General features: G+C 38.7%; 1 protein-coding gene across 1 annotated transcript; it reads left to right on the top strand.

Moving 5' to 3' along the window:
• AVIL (advillin) lies at nt 1-26,993 on the top strand. The gene is made up of 20 exons (XM_053457705.1): nt 1-117; nt 8,695-8,798; nt 10,640-10,714; nt 10,836-11,032; nt 11,861-11,969; nt 12,301-12,411; nt 13,178-13,383; nt 13,834-13,912; nt 14,228-14,326; nt 15,177-15,330; nt 15,895-15,995; nt 16,652-16,789; nt 17,469-17,627; nt 19,969-20,148; nt 21,177-21,322; nt 23,333-23,477; nt 24,159-24,347; nt 24,500-24,568; nt 25,432-25,563; nt 26,638-26,993. The coding sequence occupies exons 2-20, from the start codon at nt 8,733-8,735 to the stop codon at nt 26,749-26,751; spliced, it is 2,469 nt and encodes an 822-aa protein (XP_053313680.1). The 5' UTR covers nt 1-117; nt 8,695-8,732; the 3' UTR covers nt 26,752-26,993.
• Nucleotides 26,994-27,708: the final 715 nt, after the last annotated feature.

Raw genomic sequence — 27,708 nt, 5'->3', positions numbered from 1 at the left:
ACACAAACTCTGAATATAAGGGTCATTTTCCTCTTTTATTGTCATCTCTTGCTTCTATACAGCACAGGGCAGTCTGTCTTCTGCCAAGCTGAAGAAGTCGATGGTCCTGTGTGGAAGGTAAGCTTTGCTATGCATCTCTCTGAGCTCAAACATTGCTTGTTTCTTAAAACAATTAAATATTTATGTATGTGTGTATGAAAAATATAAATATTTCTGGAATATATGGTAATATATTTTTCTTGAAAACAAAAAAGTTTTAAACTGCCTACATTTTAAATAACATGCAGACATGTAATGGGACACAATATTTCCCTACAAGCTTGAGCCTTGTATTCCAGTAAGAATGTTAATTAAAATGTGTGTGTGTGTGTGTGTGTGTGTGTGTGTAGAATTCTACTATATACTGTATGTTGGAGCTGCAAATGTAAATATTAAAAACATTTTTTTTCCTTGAATCCAGTTTATTTGTACTGGCTGTTGAAATAAATGTCACAAGGCAAAATAAACACTGCTCTTGATTATTAAAAAAATATTTTTTTCATAGTAGGTGAAGTTTATTTCGTTTTACCTAAATCTTATTTTATTTAATAATTGTTGTCTTTTTCTTTTTTATGTTCAGCTTTGCTGTTGTGAGAATTGTTTTTGTATTCAGATCAGTACTGGGATTAAAGTAAATATTTAACATACCAATTAACCAATAATAATGTTTGTTTATTTTTTATAAAGAGAAAAAATATATATATTTTTTGTATTTTTAGTAATTTTCCTGATATGCTTAATTATGTATATCTGAATTTTTTTTTGCTTATTCTTAATGAATGCCTGTTTTGGAATTCTTTTTTTTTAGGTTTATATTTACTTAAGATGGGTTGGCTAGAGGCTATGCAAAGGTCTGTACATTCAGTTGATTGGATACACAGAATATGAAACATAGGAAGTGTTTTACACAACCTATTGTGTTTTAGGGACCTAAAACTATAACATAAAAGTTAGGGTTTAATGAATAGACCTATATATTTTTTTAAATTATATTTTATCCTCTTTTACGATCTTAGTTCTAATTAACTATGTTTCCAGTTCAAAAATTACTTAGACTTTAGAGCATTGGTTTATGAAACAGGATCTTCAAATAAACAGCAGATTCAATAGTAAAAAAAATCTAATTGAATATTCTGAATCATTGGTGTATTTTGGCAGGATGTACTGCTGACCTAGGCCTGATCCAGGACAGTTTCCCGGTCTCCCACCACCACTTACCTCTGTGGCCACCGCCCTTTATGCGGAGCGCTGTCACATGACATCTTACCCCATTACGCTGCATTTGGAGAATGTGTGTGACGGGGTAACTTTATTATGGAGTCTGGCTGGCTAGGCACAGACCTCCATAGTGTTCATGGGCCAATTACAAGTGAGATATCTGATCTTCTAAATTGGCCTACGGAGCAGTAGCACATCAGGGAGCCCGGATTTGGGGCAGGAGTGCTGCTGCCCCACCAGGACTGGCCCCACTGTGTCAGCCCTGAATAAACTAACTCTCTATGTACAATACTGACTCATACCGCTTTCATATATTGACCTTTTAAATCCCATGTAAACATCTGTGTCCCTATAAAGTAAGACCTGAGCAATGTCTGCACACAGCTATACAATTTTGAGGGACATTGTGCATTAAGCATACCTGGGAGCTTTTAGGGATAATGGGCAGGTCCTCAAAGTCATATGCCTGTAAATATGATTTATTGACATCTGCATACCTCTGGACTATGAATTAATGCCTTCAATTCGGTGCTGTGGAGCGATGTTTGTTACACCTACTCCTGTCTACACACCTCTCAACCTGTCAACGTCTAACTGGGGGTACCTAAACCCCCAGGGCAGGACAATCGCCAGGCTGTCAACCCTGGCATGTTCCCAGATACGGGTATCTCAGCAGCCAAATAACTATTTTCTCCACTATGTTTTATCACCCAGTTAGTGTTTTGATTGCTGGCATATCACAGTTAAAATTACTGCTTGGTTACAGGTGAATTCTGAATATATCAATATCCTGGGCTAGTGATTTTGTACCCTCGACATTTGAATTGGTCAAAAAATGGTACCTTTTATGTTACTGTGACCTGTTGATAGCTCTTTGTGTAACTGAGTACGACGTACAAGACTAGTTTAATTAATGTAATGTATTGCCCAATTAAATTTATAAACTTTGCTGACACATATTATTGTGACTTTTAGGGATGTAGAGCACTGTTATACATTCATAACCACCAATCATTCTGATCTCCAATTAGGACCATATGTTGCCACCATTAGCGAGTCACTACAAATAGAATCTTTGTGATGGACTATTGAAAGGTTTTGTAAAAGGATTCAGGCTGATGCCCTATAATCTGTTATATTAAAGAGTTCGCTTACGAAAAATAAGCAATGCAGGCTTACATTATAATCAAAAAAATGTTAACTCATTACTTTTCAGAAGCCCTGCTTCAAGCCTTTATTAGCAACCCTCTAATCCACTTGGATGTCTAATTAGTAGTTTGGCGTGGACCCTACAGCCAGTTGATTTTTCCTTTGCTCTGGATGCTAGGGGCAGGAGGGGTTTATGAGCTGTGTGGTAGACCATAAAGTTCAGTAATTGGAAGTTGTCTGCCAGTTTGGCTTATTCCACGTGGCTTTGGGTGTAACCGTTATGTGTGCCAGCCCCATGCTCCTGCTGGCATTGTTAGGACTCTGAGATATCACACTGGATCAGAACTCGAGAAGGACAGCTTTTTGTATTCTTTGTTTCTGCACAAACTCCGTCATATCCAGTAAGTCCCCATATTTCTTCTTATTTTGTGTGGGTAGCGCTGTACAGTAAGAGCAGATGTATGCAGGACCTCTGTGAATTGTCACATTTTAACTGATGGTTGATGGAGTTTCAGCGCATGACCTTCTTTTTGGGTTTTTTTTTAGTAACACATAGGGTTAGGTCAAGACCCTTGTCCTCTGCAGTGGCTGCCAGCAAACCCCCTACAGGTGCCACCTTTTTTATTTTGTTTGTAGCATATGAATGTCATTTTGACAGGAAATAAATTAAGCTTTAACATGTTATTGATCTAGAATCCTTGCATGTAAGGACGTTATATTGTTTCTATAGGATTTAAAAGAAGCAGACAGTTACTGCATGTATATATGTCATGCTGTGAACAGGAATAGGGAACCTCTGACATTCTACTGTGGTACTCACTTGGACAATTGATCATCATGGGATTTGTAGTTTTCGAAGAGAGTGGTAGATAAATGGAACAGCCTCCCATCAGATGGGGTAGATGCTAATACATTGGTGGAACTTAAACTTGCATAAAATTAGCCTGAATCCAAAACAACATCTAGGTCTGATTAAGACCTAAGCCTTACATCCCGAAAAAGGACAGACTAGATTGGCTGAATGGCTCTTATCTGCCATCAAATTATGTTTATCTATTTCGTAAATGCTGTTTAGAAGCATATCTCATCTTTTTGCAACTTTGAGAAAAAGCCTTACCCCCAAAGTTAAAACTTAACCTATTTTTGTTACTTAGCACAAAACCCGATCACCTAAATACAGACGGTAAGATAACATTAGACAATGACATCTGTTCTGGTCTTACTTTTTTGTACATTCAAATAAAATAAGTGAAAGGAGGCCTTAGATTTTGTTTAGGTATAAATCTGAGCATATATTTTGTGTGTCTCTCTCTCTGGCACTTATAATACAATATAGTATTGTATACAATATACAATTACAATATAGATTTTGTACAGAAGTAGATAATTTCAGCTCCCTTTACTACACATGCTACACTGCCGATGTAGGAAGAACTGTGAAGGACCGGCATACCCAATAATTAAATGAGAAAGATGGATGTTTTACTTGCAAATCCATGTTCAGCAGCCGTTGCCTGACAACTACATCCATTCTGTACTCCTTTTACTGGCTTTACACGTATTTCTGTAACATGTGTTTCTGCTTAAATGTATTCTGGGGCAGTTTTTTTTTTACTGGGCTGGATGCAAATGAATGAAAGATTTAACTTTCCTCGAAACTCCTGGATATAGTGGATATAAAACAGGTAATTACTGTTACTAAAGATATTAAAAAAAAACTGAACACATTGGGATGTGACATACTCACCTCTTGAACATGGGTCCAATCAAGTCCCACAGTTACTGGTTGCTGAAATGTGATGCATGATGTTACTTATAGCTGTTTGTTAATTAGCATGATGGAGTTACTATTAAGTGAAATTGTCCTGTTATAGCTTTGCATTATGGAGGACCATCTCCCCTCTTTTTATTTATTTATTTTTAAAATCTTTCTTCACGTCTGAGATGCCATGTTTCTGGTGAAGAACGTGAAGGTGAGATAATCCATGCTTCTTTACAGTGGATCACTGAGTTCCCAGTCTTCTTCTGGGGATGCGCTCCCTGAAAGGAAAGGTCCATAGGTGCATACACTGTACTTCAATGGAGCCACTGTTGTGTGTATGGAGTGCTCCTCAGAAACACCCCAGTGACACACTCAGATTGGACTTTCTCCTCCCCAGCCTTAAAATGTAACCAGTAATGTCCTCCATAAGTACTTTTTATAATACAGTAAAATCAATGTTTCCTATCATTGCAGTTCAAATACAACCCATGGTTTAGTGAGTCAAGTTCAGTTTCAGTGGAGTATTTGGCACCCTTTTGAGTATTTTGTACTTAATGGTATCTGTCAAGAGTGTAATCTGAAAGAAGAGTCCCCTTCTAAATTCCTTCTGGCTAAGAGACAAGGACCTGCGCCTTTAGCTATACAAGCTCCCTCTCGGAGACTCGGGATGCAGTTCCTCGCTGTAATGTCATAGGTAGACATACCTTTTTAATAAGAGGGTAGGAAGTGTAACATAGTAAATGCAACCTTCAGCCAACAGTCTTCAGGTACAAGTGGTAAACGTTAATATGGCGAGGGTATTAAAGCACATAAGGGATAGACACAAGTCTATCTGTGCATATGAGAAGGCCAAGGGCAAATTAAGCATTGATGCTTTAATGACAGATAAAGAAATGGAGAGAACAGATGGGTTTGTATCTGCCAATGAATTTCAAAACCTATACATTTTTATGAGTAATCTGGCCTATTTGCCTCAGGAAATGGAAGCACTTTTTCTGCAACGTAATAGTATTTTTTCCAGATCCTTGTAAATTAATTGATCCAATCTGATTTTCATGAACTGTATGCAGTATATCGTCAAATCATCAGCGATCAGTCATAAACGTTTTATTGAAGGAGTGTCACTGTCTCTTTATTGGGGTGATCGGATGGCTCCTATGACTTGGGACGTCTTTAAAGTGCGTGATGCAGAGCAGTGTTCATATTAATTCCATATATTCTATAAGCATCACTGATTAATGTAGCTCTCGTCATTTCTCTATATCAGCATCTCCATGTGAGCGAGTGAGTCATTTATCTATAGAGAAAAGTAAACTACATTATGTTGTTAGAATCCAAAGAAAACATTCTCAAACACATTCAAATACCTGTACTTTGCATGTTTTGCCAGTTAATTCAAATGATCTTGGACAAACAAGTAGCACCAGTAATAGCTCACTTCTCAATTATGCAAATACTAATAGCACTGGGGAAGAGAGGCTCAGCGGGTCCAACAACCATCAACTCCCTAACAGTATTTTGTGGTGGACTAGTGCTGACATTTCCACTAGTATTTCCATTAATGACAGCAGTTTCTAACAGGTTCCCAAGTGCCCCAGTGATCTTCAGACATTGTCCCACCATTCTCCATAACTGCCCCATTGTCCTTATCCTGTGGGCAATGCAGATAATGGGCCGGTTGGGAAGATCATCCGATCCACCTTGACTGGCCCAGGCAGCTGTAAAATGAATGGAGCCTACTTGGCCACCTCACTGACTCACTGTAGCTGGGTGCCTAGAGGTGGCTTGTCAGGTATAGTGGGCAAGTGGTCCTTACCCGACCACGTCCCTTCTCGGGTCCAGTCATGCCCACTTGACCATGCCCCAAATTGCATCTAGCCACACCTCCAACACAGGTGTCCTGATTGGATACCTGATTTGTTGGGGACGGCATGCAATTTGCACATTAATCACTGAACTAATAAAAGCCTTCCAATGTAAACTACATGTATGATTGCTTCTTCCCAAAGAATACACTGATGGCATTCTGCCATACTGCTGTAAAGTAAAACTGCAGGTCCCATTACATTTACATATATATATATTAGATTTACATATATATATATTACATTTACATATATATATATATATATATATATATATATATATATCTGAAGCTGAAGTATCGCTATCTGTTAATACCAAATAATTTTTTTAAACAGATTAGCTGTGGGTACAAAGAACTATTAACAAGTATATTTTATAAGGATGGGCAATCTTAAGACCAAATCAAACAATTTTTGGGTGAATCAATCCAAATAAACTGCACTCCTTAGTATGCTAAAGAGAGCTGTCATTTTATTCAATTCTTGGAAAAATCTTAGACGTTTTTTTTCCCAGTTTCTATGCAAACAACCTAAAAATGTCTGCCTTTGTGTCACATGATTATTAAGTGGGGTCTGTATGCAGCGTTCCCCCGAGCCAGTGCTGGAGCTAACTGGATGGGGAGTATATCACGTGCAGGGAGATGTACTTAGCTGATCGAGCCTCATGTAGGGCATATAGCTGGGGGGCAAATGTATGGGGGAGATGCAACAGACCACATGAAAATTTGAAGGGACGATGCAGCTATCATATGCATACCTGGGAACTCTCCTGTTTTCTCCCGGAGACTCTATGTGCATGCGTTAATGTCGCGGTATGACAGAGCAATATGGGGTGCACACAATGGTCTTCGGAGGAATCCCAGTTATTCTGCACTACCGGTGCTTTATTGTTGGCACCTACAGGATTTATTTGCTTTAAGTGCTGGAGCTGCATTTTTAATAAAACAAACTTTGAGTGAGAATAACTAAATTAAAAGAACCCACGCAAGCGCTGCTTTTCTTCCTTAAATTATGCACAAGAATTCAATGCCTGCATTTAAAAGCTTTTCATAGTTTGTGGGTTGGGGTTTCTGGTAAGTGTGTCCTTTAGAAAGGCATTATGTTCTGGGAATATTATTTTATTAGAATTATTGGCATATGGCCAGGAGGTCTGATTCCCCAGATGGAAATGATTTAACTCCATCGTTGCCCTGTGGCTCTTTGAGTCATACAGCAGTCTGTGGACAATTATTATTATTATTATTCGGTTACTGGACCTGTACTGAATCTATAAATTCTGGTGTATGCGCTACCTCCAAAACAAATAAACAGGTTACAGAGTATAAAAATAGATGCATCAATATTTAAAATACATAATTGAACATATAAAAAGCTATTGATATAATATACAATTTGCAAAACAAATGAACAAATGCCAGTAAATGGCATTTGTTCATTTGTTTTGCAAATTGTATATTATATCAATAGTTTTTTTTACATTTTATTTTTTTATTTACTTGACTTATAGGAAGACGCAGACCAATACACCGTTGAACTGGACCTGTACTGGTCAGAAATGTCTATGTCATGGAAAACGTGGCAGACGTGGTCACTCTACTTTGAAGGGGGGCTTTCACCATGCACACACCTGTCAATACAATAATATTTTGTATATGACAAACTGCCTAATTTTTAGCTTCTCTGATGCAAATAAAGCTTATTTTGTCTGAAAAATAGAGTGTTCATTGTTTTGGAAAACAAAGGAGACAAACTAACTCGATGAAAACAAAGGTCTCAGCTTGAAGGAAGAAGAAGTTCTAATATTTAGAATTCTGGCTGTGATGAGATGATGCATTGTGTGTTAGGCAGAAGTGAAGAGACTACCTTCGCTAGAAGTGGAATACTTGCTACGGCCCATTATGTATTGTCACCGTTAAGTGACCTATGGCTTTGCATAGCTGTCATCACATGATGTCTGATAAAACAGACATCCAACTTTCCAAAATTCTTCTGTTGATTGCTCCTGCAGTGCCAAGTGACAAGATTTTCACAAAAACTGATAGAGGGGATCTTAACTAGATCTCCTCTACAGTTGGTGAGATGACATCAAGAAAGGGCTGACGAAGGTGGAAGATGTGCCCCGGGCTGCTCTGATTTCATGCTATAATGTTTTCATGTGTGTTTTACTTGCAGTTCCTCACCAGGGTTGTAGCGTATCAATGATGTTACACGATAACTGGGTCCTCTCTGTGCTCCTTGGGTTTTCCATGCATTCCCTATGAGTTCATGTGTTTTGAACACGACTAGACAGTGCATGTTGTGCATTATGTTTGCCAAATGTTTTTGGTCTGCTAATCCAGCTAAATCCAGCATTAGGTTTGATCTGTCCCCCTGGGCTACTTATTGCCAGCACTCTGCCCCATCTGAAATAATTGCTCCTCGCTGCAGAAGTCTTTTGTCCACTGTGTTTTTGACACTTCCGTAGCCCATTAGCTTGCAGTCAGGCAGCTGTAAAAATGAGATGTAACTCAGTATATATATCATGTTATCTGAAGATCCCAATGGGACATGACGTACAGTATAACATCTCCGAAACCAAAGTTATTTTTAAAGTCTAATACTGATGGCTCCACAACATTTACAATGTATATATATATATATTTATATATTTTCCTTACTTAGGTGCCTCTTAACAGCGTGTGATCTAGAAGCTGGAAGCCATGTCGTTGAGCAGTGCGTTTAAAGCTGTTACCAAAACCCCCGGCCTCCTTATCTGGAGAATCGAGGTAAAGGACCTGCAAAATGCCGCACTAATGCGCAATATCTACAGCCGCGTACAACTACAAATGTGTAACGCTGAATTCAGAGAATTTTAGAAATACATATATTTACATATTCATTCAAGGGGGTTATTCAAACGTATGAAATTGTATGTATATATATATACATGTGTGTAATTAATTTCTTCTTTTAGAAATGGGGGCCCCCTTATTTATACACTTAACACATTTTAAAAACTTAAAGCCGTCCCTGCTAGAGCAAAAGCAGCATAATATTATTATTATAGTATAGTAGTAATAGTAATAATAAAAATAGTAATAATCAAAATCACCTGAGGATTGTGTATAAAGGGTAAGTCTGGTGCAGCATGGTAAACGCGATGAAGTCTCCAGAGGAGAGTTTCTGCTGATTGCTCTGTTTTACCACTTTTCACCAGATGTTCTCTTTAGATTTCACACCCCAAACATCTACACAACTATTATTTTTTTTGTCACAAAACTCATTTCAAAGTGTAAATCCCCCATGATTTGCTTAACTCTTAAAAAGCAGCACTTTTTCAGCTTGTTTTATGTAGGGCAGTAATGAGAGAGCAGATTTACTCTTTATTTTCCCATTCACAGTTGTGCCAAACATCCACTGATGAACAGCTGTATATAAACACAACAGTCGGCCAAGTCGCAATTTACACCTGGCCCAGTGTCAGGCCTCCTACCCTGCAGCAACACAATGTATCTACACGGAGGCTAGTCATATTGACATGAATATTACTCAAATAAAGGGACAGTCTACTGTCTCATACAGCCCTAAACCCCCAATTCAGTGTCATATAATTAAGGGGAAACTTATATATCCCTTATATATTTCTTTAAATTGTTAAATTTGGTAACTTTGTCAATGGTTTACACTTTGGGTACGTGTAATGTTTTTATATCAGGTTTTTTTTATTGTCTTGCATCACACATTGAATTACTTAGTAGATGGTATTAGATGTCTGATTGTTTTCTATTGATTTCCAGTAGGTTTTTTAGTCATCATACAATCACTATCTAGATTCTAGTCAGGGATTACAGTCGCAAACCATTTAACTACCTTATAGTTTTAAGACTGGTCATTGTAAGACTTGGCAGTGTATTTCCTTCATTAATTATGTCTGCCCCAGGCTAATTTTCTGTAATATGGACCTCTCTAAAAGATCTATCATTCAGATTTCATATTCTATTATATAAAAAGAGACCCCCACAACCAACCACTTTAGAAACATTATCTAAAACAAAACCATTTCTGATGAAGATGATACCACGAAGAATATATTTATAGCGTATTTAACATTATTTATTAGGCTTATCAATTTCAAGTTATTAGAAAAAATATGTTAATTAGCTAATGATCTGTTGTGTATAAAATATACATCATGTGAAATTCTGCCTGCATACTCTTCAGTGCTCTGCAATTTTTACATACTGTTTACAATCATATCAGGGACCTTCAAGGGGCTGGTTGCCCTTAGCCCCCTCCTCTGCTCCTTTTAGGGTGCAGGAAGGGTATATGGGCCTGCACATAGGGATTGGGATAGCCCCAGTTACACTATAAAGCCGTGGGGGCATGGGTGGTCAGTAGGCAAGCAGAGGAAGAGCCTGGGTAGGATAGGGCAAAACCTTGCAGAGAATGAGCTTAGCCAAATATTGATCCCCTGTCCGAACAATGGAGACACTAACTGTGCTAAATTCCCAACTCTATTCATAATCAAGGAGACTTAAAAAAATAAGACAAGTAACTATAACTTTTGTTATGCCTTTGGTGTTTGATTATTTACTAATCATCTTGGTCTTTTTTTTGTACCCTATAGAAAATGGACCTAGCGGTAGTTCCACCAAAAGCCCATGGAAACTTTTTTGAAGGTGATTGTTACCTCCTACTCTCTGTAAGTATTCCTACAAGCTTGGAAGTACTAAGCTATCAGAAAAAAAGGCGGATTTGTGACTTTTGATACAATTGTTAATAAATGTACACAATGACTATTTGTCCTTCAACTTCTTCTTCAGACAAAGCAATCTGGCAGTTCCCTTGTGTACGATATCCACTACTGGATTGGAAATGACTCTTCACAGGATGAGCAAGGCTCGGCCGCAATTTACACTATCCAGCTAGATGACTATCTAGGGGGTAGTCCAGTGCAGCATCGGGAAGTCCAGGGCCATGAGTCCGACACCTTCAAAGGCTATTTTAAGCAGGGTATAATGTGAGTGCAGCAAATTGTAAAAATGTAAGGATGTGGAACAGAATAGAGTGAAAAAATATATTGTTAGTGGCACAAATACAAATACTTATGCACTTTAATAAAATAAGGAATGGCTTTCATTATGGTCAATTATCTGTGTCTTTAAAGGTGCAGTTATGATAAACTTAAGTTGCTCCTTCAAGAAAGAGAACACACGAGAAGTTATGAAGTTTGCAAATTACTCCAGTCAGTTACTATTAGTGGATGCTGATTTTCAGAGTTTTTCAGAGGAACTGCCACCTTTCTTTCTACTCCTCATCTCTCCCCTATATGTTACTACCCCCTTTTCACTATCTACCCCCTCCTTATCACTTTCTACTTCTCCAAACTTCTCACTATCTACCCTCTACTTTTCTAATTCACTTACCTTGCTGAAGTCCTGTGGTGGGAGTGCGAGGCCTCTGTCTCGCTACTCTGTCGTGATGCGCGTGGCTTCACTGCTGAGCTCTGGGAAATGACGTCGTATTCCGGCACCCTGCATGAAGCGCCAGCACCACCAAGACAAAGGTCTCGCGCGCCCACCACCGCAGTCAGGGCAGCACCGAAGAGAAAGAGGGGATCCAAGAGGTTGCTGAAAACTTTTTCATGAATGAATAGCTCGCTACCCCTCTCTCTCCTCCGATCTCTGTCGCCTGGGTGCCATGCACCCCGTGCACCCACATCGGCGTGGCCCTGAATGTTGATGTAAAAACCAGTAGCGAACAGTTGATATCCAGAATGGAAATAATATTAATGTTATTACTAATTCCACTTCAGAAGCCCCCCTCTTTAACAATTTCCTCTTTGTAGTTACAAAAAAGGAGGTGTTGCATCGGGAATGAAACATATTGACACTAACACATATGATGTGAAGAGGCTTCTACATGTTAAGGGCAAGAGGAATGTCACAGCTACTGAGGTACTTCCCATACTCCATCCAAGGAATGATACAAATGAAAAGAATGAATGCTACCTCATTCTGTATATACTTATTTAATAAAGAATGGCATGTTAGCGGAATTGGAGCGGAATGATAAATTATGCTGGGCCATCTGTGTTTAGTTTCTCCTGCAACAAACGCTAGAGAATATAACATACTCTTCTGGAGACAACCTTTGCCACCACTAACAAACCAGTGATTTCTCAGAGGCTGTATCACTTTTGGGCTTATAGAACATTATTGTCTATATACTGTAATCAAAGCGTTCCTTTTCACTTTTAGTTACATAACAGGGCTTTTACTTCAACAGGTTGAATTGAGCTGGCTCAGTTTTAATCTTGGAGATGTGTTTCTGCTGGATCTTGGCAGAGTTATTATACAGTGGAATGGACCTGAAAGCAACACGTCAGAGAAAATGAAGGTGCCTATTCTTTTTGATTTAATGACATTAATATTTGGCTGAATATTTAATGGTTTTACTTATGTCACAGGTTTATAATCTGTTTTTTTTTCAGTTGTAATCCAAGATCCACAAAAACCGCATAAGGGTGAATATAGCTCAATCCTCCTCATCCTTACTAAATAGGGGTGAACCCACAATTACAAGCATTGACATTCAGGGCTCCATAGCATCTGTAGCTGTACTCTTTTGAACCGGCCGGCAATGCTGATGCTCCAGTTTTTGTTCGTACCGGTTCTGGCAGAAAAAGAATGCCCAATGCCGGTATTCACAGCAATAAAATTTTCCCTTGTCCATAAAATTGACCATCTCATAATGAATTTGATGAACCTATGGAAATATAAAGATTATTAGAATTTCCAAGACATTAGAATCAATAAGATATCATTATTGCCACCAGGACTATAGAAAGACTTCTTTGTACATAATGTATTAGATATTATTCTGCGATTCATTTGTCTATGCTGCTATTCAGAACTGATCAGATATGTTTTAGTTTAAAATTTGTGTCAAGGCATGTCCTCATTTTTTGTTCTCTTCCTCTGCTCTTCCCTGCTAGTTGATTTGTTGTAGGGAAGAGACTAAATTTATTTGGATTGAAGGTTGATGGACAAGCTGAGGTTTTCTGAGCCATTGTGCTTTCAGATGGGTGATTTCCATTGCGTTGGGTAAACTGGTACAGTGATTCATGTGTACTGCTAACCATCAGGTGCTTTCTCGTCATCAGGCAATGCTGCTGGCTAAAGATATACGTGACCGAGAGAGGGGAGGACGAGCGGAGATTGGTGCCATTGAAGGAGATAATGAGCAGGCTTCACCAGAGTTAATGAAGCTCCTGATAAGTACACTTGGAGAGAGAACACAGAAAATTGGACCAGGAACTCCCGACGAAGTTGCAGACCAAGCACAGAAAGCTAATATCATGTTATACCAGTAAGCAACATGCAGTATTATGTGGGCAGAGAAAGGTCTATTAGAGATATGGAAAGAATATCATCACAGCTGGGAGTATAAAACAGGAACCCCATACACTATGCTACCCCCAAGTCTCTGTGCTCATTCCTCTACACCATTAATTGAGAGGAAGGACCCTGTAGATGTAGTAAATGATTTGTATGTATGTGATGTATAGGGATTGACAGCAGTGACACCCTGAAATGTGGATGTGTTTAAAGGTCCAGATCACGTCTGAAGCTGTGGACTCCACTTGGCAGTCTATAATGGTTCTGTCTTTAAGAGTACAAAACGGAGTCTTCTGGGGTCTTTCACGATCAATATGTTTAATGTATTCCTAGTTTAGTACATAATCGTCAAATTTTGTTTCTTCAAACGCTACAGAATAGTGTAACAGCCTAATAGAACACGTTAATGTATGCCTTTCAGTGTCTCTGATTCTGGTGGGCAAATGGAGGTGAAGGAAGTAGCAACTCGGCCTTTGGTTCAGGATCTTCTGAATCGCCAAGTAAGTGGTTAGAATAAGTTTGTGTGCCATAAATGTCTACATCTCAAAATGTCAGACACAAATAATTAACATATTGTAAAATACAGGAAAATCATCCAAACTGCCAGTGCCAAAGGGTCACAGTTGCCCATAGAGGATCACAATAAATAGTTTCCAAGTACACATTCTTACATATAGCGATCTGCGTAATTTTGAAATCTACTATATTTAATTTGGTGACGTAAGCAGCATTGGAGAAAAAATCCATAGTTGGTAAACGGGTAATGATATTTATTCCCTGCAAGTCATCTTTTTTATGCCATTTGTTTCTGCTAGGACTGCTATATTCTGGATCAAGGGGGAGCCAAAATCTATGTCTGGAAAGGAAAAGGAGCCACAAAGGCAGAAAAGCAAACGGCAATGTCTAAAGCTTTGGTGAGTAAATCAATACAAACTCCATTTATCTGACAAATTATATTTCCTTGCAGGTTTTCCTTTAAATAATTAACAACCGATTAAAATTTTGACCGTAGCTGCTTTAAGGCATTGATCATTGACCCTTGGTAGGACTCTCAGTAATTGGCTTAATTTTACCTATCACTGGTATGTAACGGCTCAGCAAAATGCCCCTTGCTTCCGGGCATTGGTGTAGTTTGGTTTCACACTGGGCAGGTTATATTTCGGTAATTTTGGTCAGTATGTGCCAATATATTAGACCCATTGGTATTTGTTTGCTCATTGTATGGAACTACACAGCATTCCAATATTTAAACACAAGGGAACAACCAAGGCACAAAGGCATGTGCCAAATAATCATGTATAGTATTTGTTGGTGCACGTTGTTGTATCTAGAACTTCGCATTTGCTGGTTATCACCAGCAGCAGATTCACCTTAAGGCAGAATAGGCACTTTCTTAGAGCCCTACTTTTTAAAGGGGAATCACATGAGTTTAAGGATTTTAGCCTCTTCTATTGCTACCATTGTGTCACCCGGTTTTCCACACTCCTACCCACGTTTTGGCCATGTCTTCCACCCTGATTATTCTCCTCTCAGGTTTTCAGGGAGGAGATGGTAATAAGTGGACGTAGCAACATTTTTGATCCAGCCCTTAGTATGCTGTGGGTGATTAGCATATACTGATTTGCACAATATATAACCCAGGTATGTTGTCAGTAGTCTTCCCAAGGCTGATCACATTGTGTAGCTAGTCAGTGTGTCTATTGGGATAAATCTAATTATATTCACCGTATGATGAGTTGCTTTTGTCTGTTTTGAATATAATAGGAGTTCATAAAGATGAAAGCTTATCCACACAGCACCAATGTGGAAACAGTGAATGATGGAGCAGAGTCAGCCATGTTCAAACAGCTCTTTCAGAAATGGACAATAAAAGACCAGTCTGTGGGCATGGGAAAGACCTTTAGTGCCAGTAAGATTGGTAAGTAAATTTAACTCAGCTCACTATTAGCTGCAGGGAACTGTTTCGAAATACTAATTCTGCTACTTAGTAAGATGGCATATTATAATATATCTTTATAGAATATCAAAAAACATTTGTTTGAGACCGATTGTTTGTTCTGCTTCTGCTATAGAGACAATTATAGTAAGGAAATTTATATTTTGTAATATAGAACAATAAATAATAATAATAGGGTTATAGGGTTAAACCCAATGTAAAAAAGGGTTAACAATACAAAATTATTTGATTCAGTTAATGGATTGTTCTTGCTTATTGTCAAAAATATATGAATGAGCCAAAATGTTACCTGATAAAATAATTATTTCTGAGTTTTGGAATCCAGCTGTACTAGGAATGGCATAAGGAATGGTGCATTTAGTTTTAGAAGTGTTACATTTTATGGTGAATTGGTACCTTTCCTATTAACCAAGGAACTATTACCTCTTTCCTAAGGAACTAGAATACAAGCCTATTTTTTTACTAAATTCACTAAACTGGTCACTAATTCCATCATTCTAACACAATATCAATCTCTCTTCATAGCAAAGATCACCCAGGAGAAGTTTGATGCGTCTTTGCTCCATGCTAAGCCTGCTGTGGCTGCTCAGGAGCGAATGGTGGATGATGGGAATGGCAGTGTAGAGGTATAAATGTCGATTTCACACAAAAAAATTGTTCTTAGACATCATCTCTACTTATCATTGATTGATATCTGCAAATAAAAACGTACACTGTTAAAAAAAAAAATACAGTTCTTAATGTATTCAAGGAAGGCGCTATAGAGGATAGAGGGAGCAAAAATATCTTTTATTAATTAAGTTAAATTTCATGTTCACCGTTGCTGAGTGTGGCTTTGATACAAGTCTTTATCAGTAATGCACAGCTTCTGTCACACTACTGTCTTTATAATGGAAGCTTTTATTCTCCGTAAAAAAAAATGCCCGCTAGATTTTAGGCAAATGTAACATTGTTCAATCACATCTCTACTTTTTTGTTTCACCAGTGGAAATATATGTTGCAGACAATAATAATTCTACTTTTGTACCAGTAGCATACCTCTCAACAAAGAAGAATGCCTTGTAATAGATGCAGTTTAATGGCCCGCTTTGAGACACTTAGAGGAATAATACAATTTAGTCACATTTTCATTTCTTTTATAATGTAGCTAGTAAATATTGTGGGTCTCTATAAAAGAAGGACATTGGGGGGATTGGAAGGGGGCATTTTGAGGCACAAAGAGGTACTGTCCTTTCTGCAGAGGGATATGTATGATTTACTACATAAATGTGTATTGTCTTAGGTTTGGAGAATTGAGAACCTTGAGCTTGTTCCTGTGGAGTCTCAGTGGCTTGGATTTTTCTATGGAGGAGACTGTTACTTGGTGCTGTACACATACCATGTCAATAGGAAAGCACACTATATTCTCTACATATGGCAGGTAAGTCTGGCAAATGAGACAATGATAAGCAGCCTGTATGAAATCCATTCCCATGTTTCTAGTAGTACATAGGGTTACTGAGCATACAACTTCCCTGGACAATCCCTCTTCTGGGAGCTTGGCTTCATGTGGAGGCAGTATGTAGGTATCCAACAGATGGAACTAGCTATGTGTAAAGGCATGGCTAACTTCATGAGGGCCAGGGTTAGCCCCATATCTCCTTGAATTTACTAGGAGTAGGGAAAGGAATGGGCATGGCCAAACACTAATCTCCTGACCTGAGAAAAAAGAAAGTGACCTGAAGACCTTGGGAAACAGAGCTTCACCCATAGACTCTGCATCAAACCTGGAAGGTTCCCTGATATGGTTGAATGAGGGAGGAGGAAGATACCTTCAAAATTATGATACATTTCTGAACATATTCCCCTAAATTGTAAAAAAAAAATTACAGATATTAATGAGGAAATTGGGAATAGGCGGTCAGGTGTGTGCTGGGAAATATAATTTTTTACGCACATGAGAAAGTTGAGATAATGGCAAATCCATTCATAATAAACCTTTTGAGAAGTGTGGAACAATTAAAAAATGTTAATAAAGCATTTTTTCAGATTTTTTTCTGATTACTTCTTTGTAATGTGTGGTCTGTAAAGTGATCAAATGTCACTTGTTTCTGGTGCAGGGGCGTCATGCTTCTCAAGATGAGCTGGCAGCCTCGGCATACCTGGCGGTTCAGCTTGATCAGGATTTCAACGGGGAGCCAGTACAAGTGCGTGTTTGTATGGGCAAGGAGCCCCGTCATTTTATGGCCATCTTCAAAGGAAAGCTTATCATATTTGAGGTAACTTCTACACAGGTTGAAAGACTTCCTTATATATCCAGACTAGATAATAAGTTATAAGGGTTTCACACGTAACATTTTCAATTGCTAAAGAAAGATAAGATGGTTGTTCCCAGGTATGGGTGTCATAGAGGGGGTCTCAACTGGGGATACACCTGTGGAGACAGGGACATTTGGTTACTGGCGAGAAGGACACTTGGGATGCATGGTTTTCAATGAGAAAGTGAATGCTACATTTGTTTGATTACCTTCTACACCAGTGCAACACCCCAATGTAAACACATATGGAAGAGAAATCCTTGGGGGACTGTCAACAGCAGGAGATAGTTTGACAAAGCAATGTTATTTTGAACTGGATTAATTTCCAGTACTTTTCCGCTTATTCTGTACCCTTTATTCTATCTATGATCACCTAACATCAACTTAATGTTTTTTATGTGATCATACATAGTCGTTCTTTTTCTTATGTTACATCGGATTATATTTTATTTATAGGGTCCCCTATTACGATTGGGGAGAATATAAAATGAATTAACAATGACCTTAAAATTGGCAATATAGAAAATTAACAATAAAATGAGCACATACTAGACATATTGGTACGGAAGGATAAGAGGGCCAAGCTTACAATCTGTTGGGTGCTTGATACGTTACAACAGTGAGAAACACAGGGTGGTTTTTGGACACAACTACCTCCTGTACAGTTGGAGACTGGCTTGTGTTTTGAAGACCAGGGACAAGACAACAAGTAACTAAACTGTTTTTTTTTCTTCTACACACTAAATGAAACAATTCTGCAAACCTTTAACTAGTAGTTTTCTTAAAGGGATGGTTTTTACCGACACTAAAGAAGAATGCATAATAAAGTAGTTTAATATGCACTCTGTAAAAATGAAAAAAATTTCTGTGCATTTACATGGGGGTCTCAATAGACCACCGCTCTCAGTGCTCACCAAGCTGAAGCTGACGGGCACATCTCCAGAGTGGAAAAAAGCTGGGGGATGGGCAAATGCAAGGGCCACACCACATTGATACAATTTATAACCAGTAAGTACTTTTTCTGACTCAACAGCAGTTATTACACAATCCCAGCACAATTTAGAAAACCTCCCCAAAATGGACAAATACATCTAATTACATGTCGTTTTTTTTTGCTTTATTCTAATAAAATGTGTAACTTTCATTGTCTGTTTGGTACATTGAGATTTACACGATAGGGTGGTTATTACTAAGCTGTATGTTTATCACTAGATTGTAGATATGATCACAAAGGAAGCAGATACAGAAAATCCATTAACAGAATGTGTAGTAAATTAGATCAGTGACGGAAAAGCTCTCTGTTAGCTGAAAAAAAAGATATTATGACGTAATTATTTGTCTAACAATCCAGTTACATTATATAAATTATATCTAGTGTCATGACTCGGGGGTCATTTATCATAACTTGATTTACCTAACAGTGAACATGGGTATAGCACTAAGAAAGGCATACTGCATTAAAACTGCTGCAGTGCTGGACTCTTTAAAAGAGTGATGTATGGTATGCTGACTGCTCAGGGTTGGCCCAAGACATTGTGCTGTCTTTCAATGTCTACCTACGCTCTCCACGACTGCTGCCGTGTCCCTCTCTTCTTTCCTGCAACACTGCTTCTTCTCTTGCCTTTTCTTGATCTACTTTCTTCTGTTTTTCTCCCACTTCTGTGGGAACCTGGCCTCCCGGTGCACTTCCACAATAGACCGGCGCTTCCAGACACTCCCTTTCCCCCTGATTTGCAGAAGTGCACCGAGGGGCCAGAATAATGCAGATAGATTTGCTGAGAAAAAGAAGTGCAGAACATGCAAATTGCTCCCCTGTCAAAGTGTCAAAGTAAGGGCCAGCACTGCGACTGCTGCTTAGGAATCTAAGTCAAAAAGGCTACTCCATAGATTTGTGCATTCCGATTTGTACAAACTGAAATTCTGCAATTTTGTTAGTAAAAATTTCCAAAAATGAGGCGGAACCTCCAACAAAACAAATGAAAAGTAAGTAGAAAGCTCATAATTTTCATTTGAACATGGTTATTTTTTTTTCTCCTCGCTCTCTCTCTCTCTCTGACATGCTCCTCTACGTTCTCTCTCAGTGTCTCCCTGCAAACTTTCCCTTTAGTGGATAAACCATGTTTATAAAGAAATATTGAAATCAAGGGAAAGGTAATATGGGCGTTGCTGCATGTGCCTTTCTGTATTATTTGTATGAACAATTTCAGGGTGTTGTATCTCTGGTATAAAAATGTTCTCACAAAAACATAAATCAATGCTCATGTTCTCTTATCATCTCTTACTTGCTTTCTCCTCTTTTCAGGGAGGCACTTCAAGAAAGGGGAACGATGAGCCTGAACCACCAGTGAGGCTTTTTCAGATCCGTGGAACAGAACCATCTAACACCAAAGCCGTGGAGGTTCCAGCCTTTGCCTCATCCCTAAATTCCAATGATGTGTTCCTGCTCAAGACACAGTCAGAGCATTACCTGTGGTATGGGAAGGTGAGTTGGAACTGGATAAGGTTATTTGTTCTTTAATGAACGCCATGCTCCAGTAATGAAGAGAACGCTTAGTCACTAAAATATCTCATGACTGGTAAAGATGTTTACATTATGCTATAAATTGAAATGTCATTTAATGGTAATAAATATTCAAAAGGTTCAACTGTATGGACTAATGTCATTACTTACTCTTAAATGTGTTGTTACACATAGACAATACATTACTTGCACTCTCCAGAATGTTGAGCAAAGAACCGTTCGCAGAGCTCTCTTTTAACCTTTCCTCTAAAGGCTTATTCACAAAAACACAGAAGCTTTTCCGTTTCTATGACAACAGCCAGTGAATTCGTTGGTATTACATAATAATTAAGTGCTCCAAGCAAATCTACATGATATTGATTAATTATTTCTTGGAAAAGTTATGTCACTTAACAGTGCTAGGAGTTATGTTTCCAATGCATTTAGGTACAACAGTTCTAAATACAGGCAACCTCAAAAATGCCTTTAATATTTGTGAAATTAATTCTAAGTTATTGAGCGTCCAATAGAAGATTATATTTTTGCTTGGTGACTTGATGGTAAAAACTGAAGCTATTGCTAGAAGCAGATAGATAGCCAGAGTGATACTTTTGGTTGCTGAATCACTGTGATTGTGGCCCAATATTTTTTTATTATTATTTGTAATATGCAACTCAATAGAAATTCAGAGATTTAACGAAGTGACAAACACAGGAGCCTATTGATGCAATGGCTTTGTCACAGATAACTATTCTGCGGCTTATCTAAGTGTCTGCGAAGAGTGATGTTTATTGAGACGCACTGTTTTCCACACAATAATTAGTAGATGGCTTTTAAAACAAGATCTCCCTTGCACAGATGTATGCATATAAAGTGCTGCACTGGGAAGCTCGTTGGGGTTGGCCCTTCCAAATGCATAGTGAGGTCACTTAGTTCAGACTGCAACCCTCCTGCACGCTTCCAACTTTAATAAATAAACACTTCTGTGTGGGATCTTGTCTTTATAAAAGGGTTCAAGTGGAGATGAACGTGAAATGTCTAAACAGCTGGCTGCCATCCTATCTGATGGTGCTGAGGAGACACTGGCAGAAGGACAAGAGACTGTGCAGTTTTGGGAACTATTAGGTGGAAAGGCTCCATACGCTAATGACAAGAGGTAATGGAAACCAAGTACTCAATAGCATAGATTTACTAAGCAGTGAAAATACAGTGAACATGCCTTGGTTATACTGTGGATCCTGTTTTACAGCTTCAGTATGATTCTCCATGTAGTATAAATATAGGATTTGTGAACTGTAATGCAGAAATCACTTTTTACAGGATGCATCCGAATGGGTGAATTGTGTTAAAATGAGTGAATACAGGCAGATGAAATGTTGGATATCTCATGGTATTTTTTTTGCCCATAAGAGAAACAAGAAACACTATAGTAATACTGCCAAAACACTTTCCTTCTTTCTCTTGTGGTTGAAAGAAACAGATAGCGAGGAGAAAGGATAAAGATAAGGTAGAGAGGAGAAACTGGAGAAAGGAGCAAAAAAAAAGAAAGGAGAGAATGGATGGAGAAGATAGAGGATCATCTCCACAGAATCTCCAGCATATACACTCATTGACCACTTTATTAGGTACATCTTGCAAGTACCACGTTGGACGCCCTTTTGCCTTTAAAACTGCCTTCATTCTTCGTGGCATACTTTCTACAAGGTGCTGGAATATTTTGGTCCATATGGACTACCACATCCCAAAGTTACTCATTGGATTGAGTTCTGGTGACTGTGGAGGCCATTGGATTACAGTGAACTCATTGTCATGTTCGAGAAACCCATTTGAGATGATGTGAGCTTCGTAACATGGTGCATTATCCTGCTGGAAGTAGCCATCAGAAGATGGGTACACTGTGGTCATAAAGGGATGGACATGGTCAGCAACAATACCAAAGTGTGCCAAGAAAATGTCACCCACATCATTACACCACTAGCAGCCTGAACCGTTGATGCAATGCAGAATGATCCATGCTTTCATGTTGTTTACTCCAAAATCTGACCATGCCATCTGAATGTAGCAGCTGGAATCGAGACTCATCAGACCAGGCAAAGTTCTTCCAGTCTTCCATTGTCCAATTTTGGTGAGCCTGTGAGAAATGTAGCCTTAGTTTCCAATTGACAGGAGTGGCACCCGGTGTGGTCTTCCGCTGCTGTAGGCCATCTGTTTCAAGGTTTGACATGTTGTGCGTTCAGAGATGGTATTCTGCAAATCTTGGTTGTAACGAGTGGTTATTTGTGTTACTGTTTGTCATCTCAAACCAGTCTGCCCATTCTCCTCTGACCTCTGACATCAACAAGTCATTTTCATCCACACAACTGCCACTCACTGGATATTTTCTCTTTTTCTGACCATTCTCTGTAAACCCTAGAGAGGGTTGTGCGTGAATATCCCAGTAGATCAGCAGTTTCTGAAATACTCAACCATGCCACGTTCAAAGTCACTTAAATTCCCTTTCTTCCCCATTTTGATGCTCGGTTTGAACCTCAGCAAGTTGTCTTGACCACGTCTACATGCCTAGATGCATTGAGTTGCTGCCACGTGATAAGCTGATTAACTATTTGTGTTAACAAGCAATTGAACAGGGGTACCTAATAAAGTGGCCGTTGAGTGTATATAGTTAATAAGTGAAAAAGCACTGGAAATTCAAGTTATTAATTAATCAATTAAGTACAGAAGAAACCAAAAAATGTGACACCTCACAACATATAAATTTAATAAAATAAAACAAAGTGATCTGCACAAATCAACACATCATAGTGCTTTCCGTGTTAAGTAAAATAGTTGTACTTTCTTTTAAGACAATTTCCCACTCACATTTTGCAGAGCTATGCAGCTCTATTTGTGTAGAAATTGGGATGAGGTTTTAGGGGTAATCACACAGATCACCTTAAAACAGCAATGGGAAACCTTCAAAATAAAGCAGATGAAAAGGAGAAGACAGACCTCATACAGAGTATAAAGATTTATTCCATAAAAAATAATAGTATGTTACATTAGAAAGCCCTTTTCCACAAGGTGCGTGCAGAAGCTGTTTTATACACATAAGTGTAGATTTGTGCAGATCACACTCACATGTAGCTAAACTTCCTTGGTGATGGTAAATTTATGGATTTTGTTCCAGGCTTCAGCAAGAGGAGGCAGATATCCACCCACGCCTGTTTGAATGCTCCAACAAGACTGGACGGTTTATTGTAACTGAAGTTACCAACTTCACCCAAGAAGACTTGGACCCGACAGATGTCATGCTTTTAGACACTTGGGATCAGGTGACAAAGAAATGAAATATTTATTAAGACTATTATTACACCAATGTAGTGAGTGATATGCATACCTTAGAACTCTGTGGGTTGGGCTCTGGTTCTTTCTCTGGCCAGGAGAGCGTCGTGTGGCCTTGCCCACTCCATGGCCACTTCCTTCTACTGCTTGAAAAGAGTACGCTTTAAGCACCCTTTCCTCTGAAGTTCCCCAGTATGGTGATAGCAAAGCAGGCCTTCACATCTGTTGGTGTCATTTTGTTTGTCGAGTAAAGATTTTATAGCTTTTTATGAGTATTCCATTTTTGTTGATGTATTTTGGGGACTTGAAGGGCAACCTCACTCTGTTTGTACCTTATTACAATGTTTTCTGCTTTTCCATGGTTGGGAGATATTTTTCATCAAAGAAACATGGGCACTGGAAACCACAATAGAACTACAGTTCTTGTTACATCAAGTAAAATAGATAATTGTCCCATAATAATAAGCTTATCTTGCAGCCCCCAGCAGTCTTGCATGCAAGGCTGGATTAATGGCGGAGCATTTGCCTGCATTCATACAATATACAATTCATACAATGCACATGAAACAACTACCAGAACAATTAAAATGGGATTAGATTACAAGTCAGGGTTTTCAGGGTTGCAAATCAATGGGTAAAAAATGATTCGTTATTGTTACTGTTCCCTTAAGATATTTCTATGGATTGGGTCCGAAGCCAACGAAACAGAGAAAAAGGAGGCACCAGTGATTTCTCAGGAATATCTCAAGACCCACCCCGGCGGCAGAGACCCTGAGACTCCTATAATCATCATCAAGCAGGGATTTGAGCCACCAAACTTTACAGGGTGGTTTCTGGCCTGGGACCCACAAAAATGGAGTGTAAGTCACACAATCTGCAATTCCATATTTGAATCTTTATTCTGCACACAATTCCAGAGAATTGCGGAAAAAAAAATAAGAAAAACAATTTGCATTCTTCTTTAATAAATTCTAGGAATATCTCTTTTTTTTTTTTTTTTTTTTTTTTTAAGGGTGGAAAAACTTATGAAGAACTGAAGAAGGAATTGGGAGATGCTGCGGCCATCAGTAGACTTACGCAGGTAAAGATCAGAAACATGTCAGAAGACAAAACCAGGCGTAGGGTTTATTCTCTAAACTGTGAACTGGCAGGTGAGATCTGGTAAGCAGAAGGATTTCAACTCACCAACTGTGCAATGCTTAAATTGCACAGATAATCTCACGACTTTAATGAAATAAGTTTGTTGAAGTGTTACATGTTGCCGCTACTCACCTAAAAATGCCTGTTTATAACCTTACTAGGTGTCGATGTCATACACAGCCTTTTGCACCCGTGGCTTATTTAACATAGCGTTTTCTCTATCAATCACATAGCGCAGCGCCACTTTTTTAGCTGAATGTACCTTTTCTTTTCACACCTGACATTATGTTTTGGGTTGTTTTTGTTACTGAAAGGGGAAAAGGTCCCTTCTTCATTCAATACGAAAAAAAAGATATAGAATCGCTATGTTGTCCCAGTAAAAGATATCACGTACATTTAAAGACTTCTTTTCTTTGATCAATATGACAGTATCCATGTCTGTAAATCATTTAAAGACTAAGAACCTTGATTGGTTGTTTAATAAAGTGTGACTATTGTTTAAATAAAACTATAAATAATTTTTTACCTACTGTACTAGAATTACCATACTTGCAACCAGTTCTGTAATTTTCATGTGAATTGGTAAGTAGGGGATTAATACTTCCCAGTCATCTAGAAAGTGAAGACTATATAGTCCCATACTTTACTTCCTATAGAGATATGAAGCTGTGCAATAGAGCATTTGGTCTGAATACAAATTTGCTTTATTATGTTTCACTAACCTAAGTTGACTTAATTTAAAGTATAAACTTCACTATTAAATAATCATTGCTGACAGCTGAAACCACATCATCTTTATTATAGGATGTAAACGGTGTGTCTGTCTCCCCAACAAGCCCCATCCCTAGCAGCACCTACCAGTGTTTTCCCCTGGAAGCCCTGAAAGGCAAACAGAAACATGAGCTCCCCGAGGGCGTGGATCCCGCAAGGAAAGAGGTGAGGTGGAACGAGATGGGCAAAAATGGATAGAACGCGTGGAATTGGTGGTAAAAACATTGCAAAGCATCTTGTTGACATAATTATCCATCTGACCATGTTTTGTGAGAATGAGAACTCAATCAGGATGCAATAAACATCTATATCTTCAAAGACACTAAATAATTTAAAATACAGCTGAAAAACCCCAGGTATGTATTTCTCAACAATTTTGTAATATGTACCACCTATTATTCTATATGCGTCTTGAAGTACCCCTTGTCCCTCTGGCTGAACTTGAATGGGTACGCATACCATAGAACGAGCCATTTGTCCTGGTTTTGTGGGACGTTCCTGCTTTTTGAGTAGTTGACCTACGAGGGAGCTGTAAAATCAATGAAGGTCTGTGCAGTTGCGCTAGAAACCTCCATTACAACTCCTGTATGACCATCATGCAACGCTCTGCAGCTACGGTCAGTATGGTGAGTGGGTATGCCTCTGCCCTCACTCCACCTCTGCCTCTAGCCACACGTTCAGCACGTGCCCCAATCTGGACCCCTGAAATGTTGTGGGATATGGAAACACACATGATATGTACCTGGGCTAATTTGATTGTAAGAATCTGTGCCAACAAGGGGCATGATATTTACCTGCATTCTAAATATGCGTGATCAGTGCTGCAACAATGACATACGAGGTAGGACTTGGTCCTATAGGACCAGCCTTTTGTATGTCATCGGATAGAAAGGTTTTTGGCGGACAATGAATTTCTGTTTTACAGATGTAAACAGGTTGGCTAAATGATGGCGTTTGCCGTTAATACCAGACGAAAACTGCAGCTCTGTTTGGTAAAACATAAGTGCTTTCATTTTAACACAGACACAATGGCTCATGGCTCCAGGATTTCTAGAATGTACATATAGCAATGCAAACATCCAATTGGTATGAAAGAAGTTTGTAGAGCACTAATTGTTTCTGCAGATAAAACACATGGCATGATAAATTATGTTTTCTAACTAGCGAAAACTGTGTGTTTTAAAAGAAATATGTTCTTTGATTTAATTAACAGCTGAGAACTATTTGTCTCTGTTACAGAGTTTCCTCTCTGATCGGGACTTCCTCGCAGCCTTTGGAATCACCAGAGGAGAGTTTTATGCACTGCCTTCCTGGAAACAACTGAACATCAAAAAACAGCTAGGACTATTTTAAAAGATCCTGCATTTGGCACATCCACATGGGCATTAGCAAAATGTTGTATTTGTTTTTTTTTTTAATACCAAGCCAATAATTAAACATTTTACTGTCATGAGGCATGGCGCTGCATTGGATGACGTTGCAGGTAAAACACGAGTCAGATTCTGTGTGCAAGATCCCGCTGCCAATATTACACCTGCTTGACGTGACCTTCTGAGCTTCATATAGCAATTCATCAATAAATCCTCTGCGCAGAAGTATACCCCATAACAAATCACCCATAAACATGTAATACATTCTACTACAAATCTTGAATAATATAAACAAGATAAGAATAGTAACATTGCTGGCAACATCCATTAGCAGTTGGGGTATGGCAGAATTAGAGTGCAAGCTTTTGAGACAATGTACGTCTCTTTAGATGCAGTCAAGCAACCTACATTGTGTCAAAAGCTTAATTTAACTAGTTCTGCTCAGCCAATAAAGGTGTCTGCCTGATTCAACTTGTCTCCTGTTTTTCCATGGCTAACTTGGAACCAAATGCTACTTAGTCCCACCAATGCTCATACGAGGAGATCCTGAAAGGGTTCCGCACTGTCAGGAATACATGAGTCCCTCTATACGTCTGCAGAAGGGAAACCACACGAAAATATAAAGGGCCCACTCATCTATCATATACATTAAAGTGCACATGATGGTTGGAGTGTCCATATGGTTTTAGGGTATGACAACTTTAAGAAAGTCTCACAGTTATGCTAAAAATGTGCCGGCACTTAGCTTGTGTAGTTCTGAGCCTTAAACTGGATAGATTTTGCGGTGCACGGCGGACGTAGATTGGATGGGAAAAAGCAACTGCTGGGTATGGATATTATGAGGTTGGATGTGCCAATAACATTCAGCTGTAGAGTGCCTTATTCCAATTGAAAAACATATATTGCATAAATTGCCATTGCCATCAGTGGGCTTCTATGG

Source organism: Spea bombifrons, chromosome 2 (genome assembly GCF_027358695.1).
Source record: "Spea bombifrons isolate aSpeBom1 chromosome 2, aSpeBom1.2.pri, whole genome shotgun sequence".
NCBI lineage: Eukaryota > Metazoa > Chordata > Amphibia > Anura > Pelobatidae > Spea > Spea bombifrons.
Note: the sequence above shows the minus strand (reverse complement) of the source record. Positions and strands in the feature narration are given on the sequence as shown.

What these genes read in the sequence shown, in the direction of transcription:
- AVIL (XM_053457705.1), top strand. Translation starts at nt 8,733, where the DNA reads ATGTCGTTGAGCAGTGCGTTTAAAGCTGTTACCAAAACCCCCGGCCTC. An exon ending in GAAAGCTTATCATATTTGAG is followed by an intron (nt 17,628 to 19,968) that starts GTAACTTCTACA and finishes TCCTCTTTTCAG; the next exon opens with GGAGGCACTTCAAGAAAGGG. An exon ending in CCATACGCTAATGACAAGAG is followed by an intron (nt 21,323 to 23,332) that starts GTAATGGAAACC and finishes ATTTTGTTCCAG; the next exon opens with GCTTCAGCAAGAGGAGGCAG.